The sequence below is a fragment of the Scleropages formosus genome, chromosome 24 (assembly GCF_900964775.1).
Source record: "Scleropages formosus chromosome 24, fSclFor1.1, whole genome shotgun sequence".
NCBI classification, from domain to species: Eukaryota; Metazoa; Chordata; class Actinopteri; order Osteoglossiformes; family Osteoglossidae; genus Scleropages; species Scleropages formosus.
This window is the reverse complement of record NC_041829.1, coordinates 13,406,032-13,422,569: the sequence shown is the minus strand read 5'-3', so window position 1 is coordinate 13,422,569 and position 16,538 is coordinate 13,406,032. Positions and strand designations below refer to the sequence as shown.

General features: G+C 44.1%; 1 protein-coding gene across 1 annotated transcript; it reads left to right on the top strand.

Moving 5' to 3' along the window:
- Positions 1-4,189: 4,189 nt before the first annotated feature.
- Positions 4,190-15,940, top strand: cusr (Copper-only SOD repeat protein). The gene is made up of 9 exons (XM_018726478.2): positions 4,190-6,250; positions 7,183-7,282; positions 8,560-8,637; positions 8,772-8,876; positions 9,580-9,712; positions 9,980-10,094; positions 11,718-11,842; positions 14,719-14,802; positions 15,662-15,940. Exons 1-9 carry the CDS (start codon positions 4,221-4,223, stop codon positions 15,754-15,756), a joined length of 2,865 nt encoding a protein of 954 aa, XP_018581994.1. The 5' UTR covers positions 4,190-4,220; the 3' UTR covers positions 15,757-15,940.
- The last annotated feature ends 598 nt before the right edge of the window (positions 15,941-16,538 follow it).

Below are 16,538 nucleotides of genomic sequence, written 5' to 3'. Positions count from 1 at the left end.
CAGTGGGATCACCTACAAAACCTGGTCACTCACTACACCCCAACCAGACTGCTACGCTCCTCCACCTCTGGTCCAAAATTAAAAGTGCAAAGCTTTTCAGTTCTGGTGGTGCAATGAGCTCCCCCCTCACTCAGAACTGCTGAGTCTCTCCCAACATTCAAGGCTGTCAAAACACATCTTTTTCAGACCCACTTCTCTCCTGATCTTTTTGTCTGCTCTGTAAATCTCCACTGCATTATCAGTTAAAATAATATAAAATACAATTTCCTATCAGTTCTATACAAAGCTACTGGTCTGCTGGTAATGGCACCGGACCAAGTGACTGTACATCATCAGTCATGCGTGTACATCTCTGTCTTGCCATGTGTCGGTGAAGTGTACTTCTGTTTGCTCTGAGTTGTGAGCCACTTTGCAGAGAAGCCTCTGCTAAATGAATAAATGCAGAATATGTCCAAACAATAAGTCATACAGACTCGTGAGCATTTATTGACTTGTTATTGTCATTTAAACCACAGGATGTCGCCAGTGAGCTGAACAAGTTGTCATGGCAGCTGGGCAGCAACAGTTGTGTTCTCTTTTATTCTTCTAGCTGATGCTGTCCTCTAAAGTAACATACTACTATTTAACCCTTTTTACACCTGGGTAATTTTACCAGAGCGATTTATGGTAAGTACCTTGCCCAAGGGTACTGCAGCAGTAGGGAGGATTTGAACCTGTAACCTTCAGATTTCCACTGCACTGTATGTACTGTATGCCTGTGTGAAGACAGACATGATCAGTGTAATGAATGTACACACTTTTTTAAGACCACAATATCATCCCCGTACACATTGGTAAACCTCCCAGCGCAGGAGGGAAATGTAGAGATGTCAACTAACTACAAGTGCATGTGAATGTGTGAGGAAACCAGAGCAGCCAGGGACTTGAAGCCACATAAAGACGGAGAATGCGGACGGAGATGGAGCCCCATTTAAAGCTGTGGCCTCGGAGCTTCCAATCAACATCACTCCCAGTCATATTATTTGTATCCATCGTATCCAGTGACACCACCCCCAGCTGTGCTGCCCTTGAGCAAGGTACTTACCCTCATTTGCTCCAGTAAAAGTACCCAGCTGTAGAAATGGATTAATAACTGTAGCTACCTTAACAGTGTAAGTTGCTTTTGAGAAAAGTGTCTGATAACTGTAAATGCTTCTGTTGCATTTATTCTGAAAGTCCAAAAGTGTTGCTGTCCAGCTGAGTGTGTGTGTGTGTGTGTGTCTGTGTGTGTCCATCCAGTCCAGCCAGGGACCGTGTGGCACAAGAGCAAAGATGTTGCTCTCCCGATTTGCGGGTCTCACTGTTGTCAACCCTCCGGTCACCGTCCCAGCTCCCATGAGGTATGGCCTGTGACACGTTCAGTTGGCTGGAGCCGCAGGTGCGATGGCTCCAAACTGGAGGGTCAAACAGCGGTCCCTTCAAACCAAGACCCACTGTCCAGCACTGAGAGCCAAGGTGCTGAGCTGACTGCAGAGAGCTCTTTCATCATGCTGCTGAAGAAAACCATCTTTTATACCATGCAGTAGGTGGTGTAATGGTAAGAAGTGGTAAGAATGGTACAAATCCTGCTGTAGTACCCCCGATCAAGGTTCGTACCCTGGACATTGCTGGTTAGAGAAAAGTGACAAATATATACGTAAGCATTTGATTTACATTTATTTATTTAGCAGACACTTTTCTCCAAAGTGACTTCCAATGAACTCTATGTAGTGTTAACAGCCCACACACCCTATTCTGTAGATGCACTTCCTGCAGCCTCACTAGTTGAACTGGTAATTTGCAGGTTACAGAGAAGGTGTCTATTAGGAAAACCCTTACAGAGCCAAGTACTTAACCATGAACTCACTTAGCACAAATTACCCTGCACTGTAGAGTGTTTTAAACTATTATTTTAAAGTTTTTAAAGTATTATGTTACTATATACTTTATTTTATTATTATTTTTTTTAAGTATTAAGTTTTTAAAGTACTATCTTAAAGTTATTATTTTAAAGTAAATCGGTGTGAGTAGTGAGGGTGCGGTGGTGAGATGGGTTGGACCAGATCCTGCTCTCAGGTGGGTCTTGGGTTCGAGTCCCGCTTGGGGTGGCTTGTGATGGACTGGCATCCCGTCCGGGGTGTGTCCCCTCCCTCTCCAGCCTCGCGCTCCGTGTTGGTGGGTTAGGCTCTGTCTCCCTGCAACCCTGTATGGGATAAGCAGTTTCGGATGTGTGTGTGTGTGTGTGTGTGTGTGTGAGTAGCTCACTGTACAAACATGACACTGCAAGTTGGTTTGGAGAAAAGCATCAGCTAAACAAGTTTGGAAAAGAAGATAAATTTTTTTTTGTGTTATTATTTAGATCATTTCAGTTACATTCATTTAGCTGATGCTTTTTTTCCAAAGCAACTTACAATGATTTACCCATTTATAGAGCTGGGAAGTTTTATTGGAGTAATTGATGGTAAGTGCCTCACTCAAGGGCACTACAGCAGGAGATGGGATTTGAACCTATGCCATTGGGGTCCAAAGGCAGCAGCACCAACCCCTACAATACCAGCTGCCTTGGCTGATGCTACCAGTTATTACATACAGGATGTAATGAAAAACCATGGGACAGTGACACAAAGTATGCGGAAATTCCAGAAGAAGATCTGAAAGAAACGCTGATTTGTTCTCACAATGTCATCATGGTGAGCAGGATTAGTGTGACGCTTTGAATTACGTTTGAAAAATGGGTGACATTATATCTGTAAATGATATCATTATTTACCGCATTAAAACCTTAATAAAGAGTGGCCGTTTTCCCTGCAGCTGAGTCGATCTTATCTTGGTCACTCGTGGACCTGTCTTGGTTTTCCGTACGTCTGAGATGAACTGTAGAGACTGACGTGTGAGAGGCGACGGTGCGTCGCCATGACTGACACTTCGTTTCGGATCTTATTTCAATATTTTCTCGCACTCGCTGACCGCTAAGTGACAGAAATAAATATCCATTCGCTGTGGTCGGACACCTGCTCCCGAAAAGCCGTTACCGCGGTAACTGGGGAGTCTCGGGTGCCCATCTGCTGTGCGGTTTTGGGGGAAGCATCTCTATCAGCGCAGTGCTTTTGTGAACCCTGTGGAGACCTGACCGTCAGGTGGCGGTGGCCCACCTGTACAGCAGAAGCGTGGCGTGCGATCGGTCGAATGCTCACAATCGGAACCAGTAATTACCCAATGGCTCAGGTTTCTTTGGAGAAGGATCATGGGGATGATTTTGGATGGATGACGCGTCCTTTTCTGTAGAGGACAAGAAAAGAATCTTATGAAGGACCCATCGGGCAGCAGACCTTCTGCACATGACACAAGAGATGATGAGAGGAGTGTGTGTTGGGCTGTGGGCTGTGGGCTGGTCCCTCTCACCTTCCTCTGTCGCCCTGGCGAGCCAATGGGAACCGAGGGTGTAGTCAAGCGGAGAGATTTAACCAGCTCACCATTACCTAGCAGGGTACAGGTTGCCGGCGAGCGCTGCTCTTCTGCTTGAGCTGGACACAGACATACGTACACACACACACACACACATGCACACACAGAGGTTACACTCATTTACCATTATGTGCCTTTTTCTGGCTCTCCTCTTGTTGAATCTGTGGGGTGAGTAACTGCTGTTTGAACAGTGTTTTATTGTGTGTGTGTGTGTGTGTGTGTGTGTGTGTGTGTGTGTGTGTGTGTGTGTGTGCTATTAAACCCGCTCCATTGCCTTGTGCTCACTTGCTGCACCGCTAAACTAAGCAGACTTCAGCAGCGACTCGGGAGAAGCGCTGCTTTACACCAAACTGCAGTAAATAATTAAACACTCGCACTCAGTCGCCACATTTAAAAAAACGAAGCGTGCAACAGGAAGAAAACTTAAGCAGCTTGTGCTCCTTACTGATTCATCTGACGCTGCGCAGAAATGAATTGCCGCTATGCAATAATATATAATACATAATGTGACGCCTATATTGGGTGACGTTGCCAGTGGGATGCTGTCATACAAGCTACCTGCACCTCAGTTATGACATATTTACTTTAGCATTTGAACTTGCTTTCAAAAAACTTGCCATTCAAATCCTTGCTTGACTCAGTGGAGCTTCATAGCATCCTGTCAGAGCAAACTTGTGCCTCCTTCTCACACCCCTTCAGGGTCGGCTGACTGCGTGGTCTTTCAAGCAAGCGTGAACATGGCTGGGCTGAGCGGGCTGGTGACCTTTGACTCCAGGCTGCAGACTGCCACGGTAAACGTCACGGGGTCTTGCGGCTCTATGACCCTCTCGCTGATGGAGTTTCCCGTCATGTACGGCCACTTCTCAGAGCCGTGCCGCACGGTCAATACCGGCGCCAAGGTCTTTGCCTTCAATATCAGTGAGCCTGGGGCTACCGCCAACGTGTCGGCCTTGTTCAAGGAGCGGCTGAGTCTGGACGATCTGTCCGTGGTGTTGGAAACGTGCAATGCCACCGTGGCCTGCGCCACCATTCGGCACGCGGGGAAGACGAGGACGCGGCAAGTCAGATTCTTCGAGCCCGTGGCCGGAGACATGTACGTCCGTCAAAACGAAGGCGAGAGAGTCTCAAGGGTGCTGTCCAGCCTTGTTTCCCTGCAGGGCAGATCTAATGCAGGCACCGTTGAAGTGTATGTGTCTCAAAGCTTGGCCGCCAGCTGCAAGGTGCTCCTCGACACCGTGAGGCCGTCCACTTTCGCACTGCTTGGAGAAGTGGCAGTTGGGTCCCCGGTACAACCTCTGAAATCACGTCTGGACGTTCCCAGTTTCAGTGAGAATGAACGCTTTGTCCTTCTCAAAGTTAGGGAGAAGTACACGTGCGCCGAGGTGAGGGAAATGGAGAAGAAAGTCGTCAGTGCCTTGATTGACATGAAAGGAGCAAAGGGTTTCTTTGCTTTCAGTCAGTTTTCCCCCTTCGATGCCACAGAGATAAGGGTGAATCTCACTAACCTGAGACACATGGTGGGACCTTATCACGTGCATCTCTTTCCACTCCCTCAGAGAAGGACTCCGCAAGAAGACATCTGCAGCAATGACAATGTGGGCGGTCACTGGAATCCATTCAATATTGATGTTAAAGACCCTTCCTACCCCAAAGCACCAGGGGCAACTCATGACAAGTATGAGGTTGGAGACCTCAGTGGACGACATGGATCTTTGGTAGACACCAACAACTTTGAGGCTACCTTCATTGACTGGAACCTGCCGCTCTTTGGGAAGAACAGCATCGTTGGTCGGTCTGTCGTGATCCACATGCCCAATGGTACAAGGCAACTTTGTGGTAGCATTGGTTACCCAGGTGATGTGGTGGTGGCAAAAGCCACCTTCAAAAGCCCTGTGGTTGGAACCATCCTTTTCACTCAGCTGAAGAGCAACTCTTACTCTGATGTTTCCATTTTTGTGAATCTAGCTTATGGGAAGTCATCCACCACAGCCACTCACGGTCATAACTGGCACATCCATGCATACCCCATCAGGACGGAGACTGATGATGATGCTAATCGCTGTTGGAGCACAGGGGCCCACTGGAATCCTTTCAACATCAACATCAGTGACAGCAGCTACACTCGCAACTGCAGGCCTGACAATCCCTTTGCCTGTGAAATCGGAGACCTGACCGGCAAACAAACAACCCTTAGTGTTGTACCTGATGTGGGAAAAATCCAGGCAAAGTATTTCTTCACTGACTTAACATCCTGGGTGAACGGGACAGAGTCCATGATTGGAAGGTCGGTGGTGATTCATGGTGCAGGTGGCGCCCCCAGCAGGATGGCCTGCGCGAATGTCACCGATGCGCACTTGGTGCTGGCTCAGACGACCGGCTGGTTTGGGGCAGGGAAGTCTCGAGGCCAAATCCAGTTCTTGCAGGGACCCGTGGGACAGACATCCATTAATGTATCTCTGTCGAACCTGGATTCCAAGGCCAGCAGCTTCCATGTGCACATCCTGCCCATCAAGGCCAGCGGTGACCCGTGTTCAGATGAGAACATAATGGGCCACTTCAACCCACTGGCTGTAAGCCAGTCCACTTCACCAGCTCCTGGCACTGGCACTGTGGACCAGTATGAAATTGGTGACATCACTGGGAAATTTGGACTTCTGACCAACCTGACCCAAGTTCAGAAACAGTACATAGACAACAACATGCCTCTTTCAGGGCCGAACAGCATAGTTGGACGATCGCTGGTCATTCACTACCTCAACGAGTCAAGGTAAGTGTGACTAATGCATGAAATCATTTATTTAATCCCTGCTGTGATCATGTGTGATATATTCTAAAGACATCTTTCCTTTGTGTTTTAAGCCAATGGACTTAATGACATTAACACACTATTTGTTTACTGCATGTCGCTCTTGAGAAAAACATCTACTAAATGAATGAAGTGTAAGGTAAATGTAACACCGAATGCATCACAGAACCATTTCCAAGTGTTGCATTATTATCAGCCCATCATTTGACATGCAGATCAAAAGTTCTTAAGTTTGGGACCAACTGCACAAAAACAAGTGCAATTCAACCAACTAAAACACTGAGTAAATGCGTTAAAAGGCATCTTCTAAATGCCCGAAACATCATTCCCTGCAGGCATCTGAAATTTGTACCTCGATGTATTTTATTTACACACTGATGCTGATCCTCTTATATGGTATTGAGATGTGCGGCTCTGCTGCCTAATGGGTTTTCAAAAGGTGATCCGTGTTAGTCTATTGTGCTCCTCTGCTGTACCTCTTCTGCTGAATGAAAACCAGCCCCACCTTAAGTATGGCAATTAAGTCATTATGATATTGAATATCTGGAGCCTGGAACAAGGTTGTTTTTCATGTGTTATGCAACATATTCTATGACTTCTAGAAGGAATAGCAATGACATGTATACACTGCAAAAAGGTGGATATCTTTCAAGAGAACTGTTTGATATTTGATTATCTGATTATCTCATTTGTCTATCTATTTGATTATTTCATTTATTACATTTATTATGTTGAATCATTCCCTTATCAAGAGAGAGAATTCCTGGTACTTCCCAGTAGCCTCTATTTTATACAGTACATCCATGCCTGTTTATTGTTTCGGTAAGAGTGTTGCATGACTTGACTGGCAGACCCATTTCCATGTATCTTCCATGTCGCGGAATGTACTGCAGAATGCAATGTGCCAACATCGTTGCAGACAACAATTCAGATGGACACTGGATCCAAGCCAAGGCTGTCTTCAGTGGCGCCGTCACGGGAACTGTAACGCTGGTAAGAAACAAAATGCACTACAGTGTATTTTAGGAGACTGCAGACCTCAAGATGTTCCTGAAGGGTTATCCTACATAGCACATTTGCACACTACCACAGGCACACTGTTGGAATTTGGTATCTGAGACCACTTGCTGAGGTTAGTCCTGAAGGAGCTGTGTGAAGCTGCTGGTAGGGATAGTTGGTAGCTTTAATTGAGGAAAGAGCAGTTTAGTTGAGGCTGCAGGTTGTAGGGTGGTTAGTAGTGGTTCATTAAGGCAGACAAGAGTGCAGAGGTGGCGTGCAGTGGGGTGACCGTAGAGTAGTGTGGTGGTGATGAACGGTGGCTTGCAAGGTTGGTGTGTAGTGCTGGTGGCGACCGGGTTTCTTTGTGTGCTGGTAATGATTAGTGCAATCTATGGAGGGTGGTGGATCCGACATGCCAAACCAACTGTGCCTACTTGACAACCCCAGTGATGTACTCATGCTGGCACCCTGTGAGTTTGTGTGGTGTTTGGAGAGGAGATTAAATCCCTTGGAGCTGAGTTGTGGAGATTTATGACGGTGCTACCAGATGTTTTTTCTGGGGCTACATGTGCAAGGTGGCAAGGTTGATCGAACCGGGCTTACTGTACAGTCCTTAGCATAAGCACAGGGGATGTAACACCTTATTCTGTGTATCTTAAGGGTGGAGTGCCAAAAACATTACATTTACAGAACAAATTCCCTGTAGAGGAAAAGAGAATGTGACCATTAACATACTTGTTTCGTGTTTTGGAAAAGCCGCTCAGAGTCTAAAATATGTTCATAATTTACAACTGCCAGGAAAACATGACGCTTTTATGGGGGTCCTTGAATTAATGAGCCCTATGAATTGTAATGCTGGAGTCCTAAGTGGGGGAGGGGTCGGCGTGTGGCTTAGTTCTTGGCATCTTCAGGAGCAGATGGGGATGTCACATGAAAGCTGCTGCTCTGCTCTCCCTCCAGTGAAGGTGGTGGGACTCACAGTATGCCATCGAATCTGGCTGAACATTGCTGAGTGAACTCAGCAGAAAAAAACAGCTTTGTTCGAAGCATATATGAAGGACATGTACTTACACACATATGTGAAGAAGCATCACTTTTTAGCACGAGCAGCACGTGAGGTGGTGTAGCCACTGGTCAACACTGAGTTTACGATCAGGAGAGAAGTGGCACGATTCCACTCTATCAGGGGATGGTGCGGTATTTTCTAATAATTGCACAGTGGTCATACTCCTGTTTGCTTAACAGAAATAACTCAAAGCAAAATTGTGCAGTCTCAGCAGACCTTTCGAGATGGCAGTTACAGTGACAGCATTCTAGAAGTGGATGTACGCATTTCACAGGACCTTGATGTGAGTATTAACTTTTCTTATTTAATTTTGACAATGCAACAAAAATGTGAAACAGAAAGTATGGTTCTGATAACACAGCTCCCAGGGTTGTGTCTTGTTGTCTCCATTTGTGCCCTTTGTGTCTTGGCGCTAAGGTCAAAGAGGCCTTCTGGTACATTCACGAGGGCCCCACGGATGAGAGAGATGTTCAGTGTGCTGCAGTGGGCGGGCGCTTTAACCCTTTTAACATGAGTGCAGAGGTGAGTTTTCCTCTACTGCTTTCTGGTCGTCTGCTGGTTATCCTGGAGAGATCACCTGTTCCATAGTGAGGACCGGAAAACCCCACTGGATGATACCTTATAAAAAGTTTGCCTGGCTTGTCCAGTAAAAAGGTGCAGGATGGGTGAGAACAGGAGTTGTGCCTGTGTGGTTCCCACTGTACAGCTGGGGGAGGCAGTGTCATGATGTGGGGCTGCTTTGCTAGTGACTAAGTTGCTCATCTTTCCCAAGTACATGGTAAGTTCAACCAGTGAGGCTGTCATAGCATAAAGCAAATGCTTTCTGTTCCATCAATTGGGCCGTCCTTAATTTTTCAGCAAGACACCAACCCAAATCACAAATCAAAGTTGTTTAAGGATTGGCGAAGAAGGGACGCGAACAACAACTCAGATTATTAACCAGGGTGTAAAACACTGTCAGTTATGAAGGAAACTAGTTTCATTTCCTTCATTTCATTCATTTCCTTTGCTCTTTAAGCCTACATCATGCATTTGACATCAGGCCATTAAGTTTGAAGAATGAAGATTGTGAGGCTAACATTGTGTGAAAAATTGCACTTTTTAATGTTTGGCATTTCAGACAACAAAGTTATGCGAGTCTTGCGATTTCTTCTTGTGATGTGATTTCGTTCGAAATGTCCTTTCGAAAAGCAAAGGGCTTTTATTCAGTGCTTTGTTCCTCCAGAACACCAGCTGCTCAGCAGACCACCCTCTGAACTGTGAGGCTGGAGATCTGACCGCAAAGCACGGCGCTGTGAAATTGACCGCGAGGCAGCTTTTCACAGAGACGAACCTTCAGCTTGCTGGGGATTTTACGGGTAACACAATGGATCGTGAACACCTGATGTTTAGTCGTGGCTCTCATTTAATTGTAATAGTTATTGGTGCGCAGTTTAAAATGTGTTTTTCAGCTTTACAAATGAAATACCTCTTTCAGAGTTATGTTTTATTATGGTTTATTATGTGTCAGGTCAAATTACATGATTGTTTGTTGCTGAACTCAATTTGAAGAATAAAAGGATGGATGAATGGCACTGGGGAGCTGGGCATGGAAGCCCTGCAATGCTGCTTTTGTTTCCCTGTAGTTGTATACAGGTCCATTGTCCTCCAGACCAGTAAGGGAATCCTGGCTTGTGCCAACATCCTGCCAGCGTCTCCGTCGGCAAAGCTCATTTTTCCCAAAGTGGCCTCATTCAGCAGGTGAGCGCTGAGAGCAACCCATGCATCCGTTTCAAGAACCACAAAAAGGAAATGAAAAAGGAGGACGTGTTTAAAAGTTTTGCAGAAGTCATATTTTTGTGCCAGTTGAATAATTGTTGGAATAATTCTTTGCAAATACAAGTATTCCCCATTACACAGACCTCATTTGTTCCTTGAAAATGGGCCGTATACCAAGAATCTGTAAACCGGGAGGGCTTTTTCCATTGCTTCATGGGTTCCTGGACTTTACACACATGCCTAAATATTTCCACAAATACCCTCCAAACACTTAAAAACAGTATCAAGAAGCAGTCATCAAAAACATTAAGAGGATAAGATATTAAACATAATCAAAAAGAAAATTAACAAGAACTAAATTAGGACAGAAATTTTACTTTTTATTAAACTACTGTGCAGTAAGTACACGTAAACATATGAAAGACACATAATATAAATGTACTGTGCAAATACAGATATTTACTCATTTATTTATTTAGCAGACACTTTTCTCCAAAGCAACTACCAGCAAACTCTATGTAGTGTTATATCAGCCCACACACCTTATTCACCGCAGTGACTTACACTGCTAGATACACTGCTTACAATGGGTCACTCATCCGTACATCAGTGGAACACACTCTTTCTGTGCCATTCACACACTATGAGGGAACCCGAACAGCATGTCTTTGGACTGTGGGAGGAAACCAGAGCACCTGGAGGAAACCCATGCAGACACAGGGAGAACATGCAAACTCCACACAGACTGAGTGGGGTTCGAACCCACATCCTCTCCAACCACCCAGGTGCTGTGAGACAGCAGTGCTACTCACTGTGCCACCATATAATAATATGAATTCATTTAAAAGTCAAAACAATTTTTAAGATATGAACGGACTCACATTTTTATTCTTCTTGGAATATCTGCTTTCTGCATCGGAGCAAAACTAACACATGCTGTGCGTTATGTGGGTGAAGCTTTTCGCTCTATGGCTTTCCTGTCACAGTCCCCACAGCTAAGCGGGATACTGTCCCTTAATACTATTGATGTTCAACATGTGAAATATATTAATTTCCATCTGGGCACTGGTTCTAAAATGTAGTCTGTTGCTACAAACATAAGTGGTGAGGGACTTTTCTCCCTGCTGCGGTCTGGGAAGCGTTTTCGCTCCCTGAAGGGCATCACAGAAAGAATGAGGAGGAGCTTCTTCCAAATATTGCTCAGATTTTTTTTTTCATACGTCAATGCACACATTGCACTTTTTAATTTAACCTTTACTATTGAACTCCACATACTTTTATCTTACTTTATTTTATTATTTATTCTATCCTCTTTTCATCATTTTACAGTCCTCATATTTCTGTAGTGTGTTTGAAATTTCTACTTTATTTGTATTGCCTTATTTATCTGTACTACGGACAGTCGGAAAAGCATTTCACTGCACGTCGTACTAAGTATGGTCGTGTATGTGACAAATAAAACTTGAACTTGAATTCCAGCATTGGTGTGGTTAAGGTTCACTTCCTCTTTTTTCCTGCACAGATTTCAAAAGAAATAAAATACAAATCATTAAAATTAGGTACTCAGCGATGAAGTGAGTCTCAAGGAACTTTTTTTGGTTTTAGGTTCGACTTCCGCAGCAGGGTGGCCGGTGCCCTGGCAGTGGACCTCTGGAGGGTCACCATCTTGCCCGGGGCACTTTCATATGAGGCTGAAGGGAGGTGCCAGCAAGTCAGCTTCCTGGTTTCAGGTAGTGTTCAACGTTCCCCAAATCAACAAGGAAGAAGAGAGTGCTGTTTTTATTCCTCTTTTTCCATTTTCTGCCTCTTCGCTTTATTTATATTTTGTGTAGAAGATGCGTTACTATAACACTTCGATACGAGATTGAACAAAACGAAATATCGACCGACTGATACCGCTTGTCCTGAGCAGGGTCGCGGCGAGCCGGAGCCTAACCTGGCAACGCAGGATGCAAGGCCGGGGAGGGAGGGGATACACCCAGGATGGGACACCAGTCCGTCACAAGGGACCCCAAGCGGGACTTGAACCCCAGACTCACTAGAGAGCAGGATCCAGCCAAACCTGCTGCACCACTGCACCCCCCAAAATTAATTACATGCGTACACTGCCTGAACCGCTTGTCCCATACGGGGTCGCGGGGAGCCAGAGCCTAACCTGGCAACACAGGGTGAAAGGCTAGAAAGGGAGGGGACACACCCAGGGCAGGACATCAGTCCGCCACAAGGCACCCCAAGCAGGACTCGAACCCCAGACCCACCGGAGAGCAGGACCCGGTCCAACCCACTGCGCCACCGCGCCCCCCTAAAATTAAATAAAAAAGTTAATAAAATAACAACAAAATGCTGAATATTACAGCAAGACAATATTATATAATTTAAATTATTTAGTAGCTCATGGCTGTGTTTCCTTTAACACCTTTATTGTAACTATATATACACACACATTACTTCGTTTAGCTGACACTTTTCCCCAAAGGGATTCACAGTGTTAACATACAATTATTAACCCATTTATACAGGTTGGCAATTTCACTGGAGCAACTGAAGGTAAGTATTTTGCTCAAGGGAGCTAGAGGTGAGATTTGAACCTATGACCTTTGGGCCCGTATGCAGCAGCGCTAACATATAGACGACAAGCCCCCCCCAACAAGGTTATACACTTGGATACCTACTGAAATACTTTAACTTGCTTCCAGTCTAGCAGGCTATGTATTAGCCTCAGTAATACAAATCTGGGCACAAATCACCTTTCATATGCACTACACCACCTGGTTCCCTTGGTTTACCAATAATAATACGTAAAAAGTAGCATTAAAACACATTAAATATGTACCCCAGCAACCACTACTTGTGGACCATGGTAGCATAGAACCACATAGCGTACTGCCCTGTGGGAGGTTACTGCGGTGCAAAGTTTAAATCAAAAAGGGGTTAAATGGTTGAGTGTACAGACTTATTATTATAACAATAAATATTTGAGTGGACTGAAGTGAATTCTGGGTAAGTGTACTTATGACCCAACATAAGGTAACAGGAGACTGTATAGTTGTGTCATCTGATAGCTCTCATGGTCTGTGGGTGGTTTCAGAGGCAGAAGCCAAAGATTTGGAGATGGGAGGAAACAAAGAGAGGAAACTGCGGAGTCTCATAGGGACAGATTCGCGCACAGATGGGAGGAAATAATGGACTAAAGCGGGACTGCGGTGGAACTATTAGTGATATGGTAAAAGGATGCAAACGGGTTGAGTTTATATAGAGTAACGAAAGACAGCACTGCCAGATTGTACTTTCAAGCATTCCCTTTTGCAAAAAAAAAGGTCTGTGAGGATAAAAAAAATAAAAAAATCTTTGCAAACAGATGGAAGTAACAAATATTACATCCATTTGCTTTAACTTCTGTTGCTACCATTTGTCCTACATACGTTTGGCAGCAACATGAGTAAAACCAAATGGTTGTTTCTTTAAATTCCTTTCAGACGAGTCTGCATAGTAAAGACGAAAACAGTTAGTATATTATGATGATGACACCCTGACAAGTGTCTGTGGCTGTATGTCTACTTGGGTTGCATTCATTTGTGCAAGTGCTGATTTTCATGTCTATACTCTTTTATTCTTCTCTTACCTTCATTGCTCCTCTTTGGAGGGAATCTCAAGGTAGAGACCACTTTAGACCCACCACTTTTGCCCCAAACAATGAACCGTTGAAAAGCCCTCCACACACACATACACACGGACAGACATGGACACAGACACACACACACACACACACACACACACACACAGAGTAACCCGATGCTGCGGCGTAGAGACTGAAGATCTGCCGTTCTTTAGTCTGAATGAGTGAAACGGGAGAAGTGTCCGCAGCAGCGTTGCATATAGCACGGTACATCACCCTGCTTCATCCGCACTTCTCCCCAGCAAAGTGACAGTTTCAACTCAGCCCATGTAAGACAGGATGAGCCTTTTTGTGATGCGCGTAAAGTTTTTGTTTATTTTGCGTGATTTGAGATGGGTTACATACAAGAAAGCAGTATTACGACTGGGGACCCAGTGTATTATCACTGTTTATTGATAACGGCTTTCATTTCCTTTCCTTTCCTCATTCTCCAAGGCACTCTATAAGAGTGAGGAAAACAACTCAGTAACTCAGTAATTCAGCATCTCAGTGTATCTGGGCTTTTTCTACACTCACTGTGAAAAATGCTTTCATAATACATTTAACATATGTTGGTGACCAGGATTATAGCGTTAACAAGTGGGACACCTGTTCGTCGTACTGGTGGACTGATGTGTGACCTGGAAGTTGTCTTTAAATTATAACAATAGCGATGCTAATCTGTGACCAGGCAGGGGAAGACTTAAGTTACAGTACTCGTATAGTTTTACCATGCAGAGATGGTGCAGAATGAAGGAAGAACAAAAGAATTACTGTGATACAGGGAACGTCCAATGTAATTAAAATACTTGGTAACCGCAGTGGTCTGGAAATAATCAAGGTAGTCGTCTTATTTGAATAATGGTGAATAATGGTTTGACAAGTCAATATTTACTGAGTGTCTGTGGTTGGACTGTAGACACTAACTGTCTGTCCGTCTGTCCTTTTCAGGGGACGTGAGCAAAGAAGCACTGAATTCGGTTCAAGATAGTGACAGAATGGGACAGTTCACACACTCGCCAACGTGCCGCCAGAGTAAGTCATGATGGATGGCTTTACGTATGGGAATGTGTTTCCATCCTACTACCCTACTGGGATGTTTCATATTAAACAGTTATTGCAGAGGAAAAGACACAGCTGTACTGCTGATATGCTTTTCTGCATTGCTTTCATAGTACAGTAGAAACATGTATTAATTAAATATGTTATGAAAGACCCTCGCTCACCTAGCCTAGTGGCCTGCGCTTCCAAGATAGGCTCTGGACCACTATGACCCTGCAACAGGAAAGTGGTTATTGATAGTGAGTGAGTGCATAACACTGCCCATCAATAAAGACATGATGTTCATCTGAAAAACAGAACTGGGAGCTGTCACACTTCACAGTACCAGTGGTAAGTTTGAGTACATCTGGGCAGCCTGGGCAATAGTTGGGATAAACTAGACAGAAGAGTCAAAACACAGTAACCCACAAGTATCCCAAATCTCAGAGAAGCGCCGCAGAACAGGAAATGCCTGAAAATCGAAAAATAGGTTCCAGCCATTGTACTCAAACTTTTGACTGCAACTGCATCAATGGATGAATTAATGAGTTAATAAATCATTTAGATCCCACAGGGAAATTCACTTTGGTTGCAGCAGCATACCCTTTACAAGATACTTACATGCACGCAAGTAAAAAAACATATAAATAAGTAGAAAAATTAATTTTACAATTTGGAATGAGTTGTAAAATAAATAAGTGAATGAATAGGCGAACGTATTTAAATGCAAACATTAAAAACACGTGTGAATGGAGGGAGGAGTGGATTGAAGGGAAGTTGAGTATGGAGAAGTACTGTAGATTTGGAAACGCTTCTCACCACTGATTGCACATGTTCCCTCTTGTTTACACAGGTGACAGTTCTGGACAGCACAGGGTCTCTGGAAAATTGCTCCTGGTTCTGATGATGCTCGTGTCCCAGCTTCCTCTGTGTGCCCTTCTGCAGTAATTCTCATCATCACCTCTGCCATCCTCCTATAACTGTAATCACCAATTAAGCGGTGGTAAAATAAAACATTAATGTGTTGGACTGTACCTTTGAATATATGCTCACATTTTCATCATTTTTTGTACCTCAATACTTAGCAGTTTTTTATCTGGCAGTCGAAAAGATGTAAATATTTCTGAGATAAGTAAGGAGTCTGTGTGTATGTTTATTTTTATGTAACGTTAAAGAACTGCACATAAAAATTCAAGTTCACAAATAGAACTTATGGACATTAAAAACACAAGAGCTGACTATTGTGGGTGCTACCAGGAAATTAAAAACAGTTTCTGGAGTTATTTCTGAATTCTGATAATGTCAGGTTTGTACATGGTCAGCTGTGTGAGTGCTGTTGCAGTGCTGTCTGCTGCTCTACTCTTTGAGTTCTTGTTTGGATAATATTTTAAGACTGTCTTTGTATAACAGCATCATAATATCCATTGTCACAGTACCACAGGGATCAATTATTGTTTTAATGTGACGTTCGTATAATATCATTAAATGATAGTAAAACCCAGAGTACCTGTACGCTATTTTGAAATCATTATCCTTTGTACTTTTACATTCTACATTCAACTTTTTTTTAAAACTTTGCCTTTGAATCCAAAAGGTTGCAGGTTCGATTTTCACCTCCAGCTGTAGTACCCTTAAACAAGGTACTTACTCTAAATTGCTCCAGTAAAGAATTGCCCAGCTAAATAAGTGGTTAAATCGTTGTAGGTAGACTAACTTTGTAAGATGCTTTG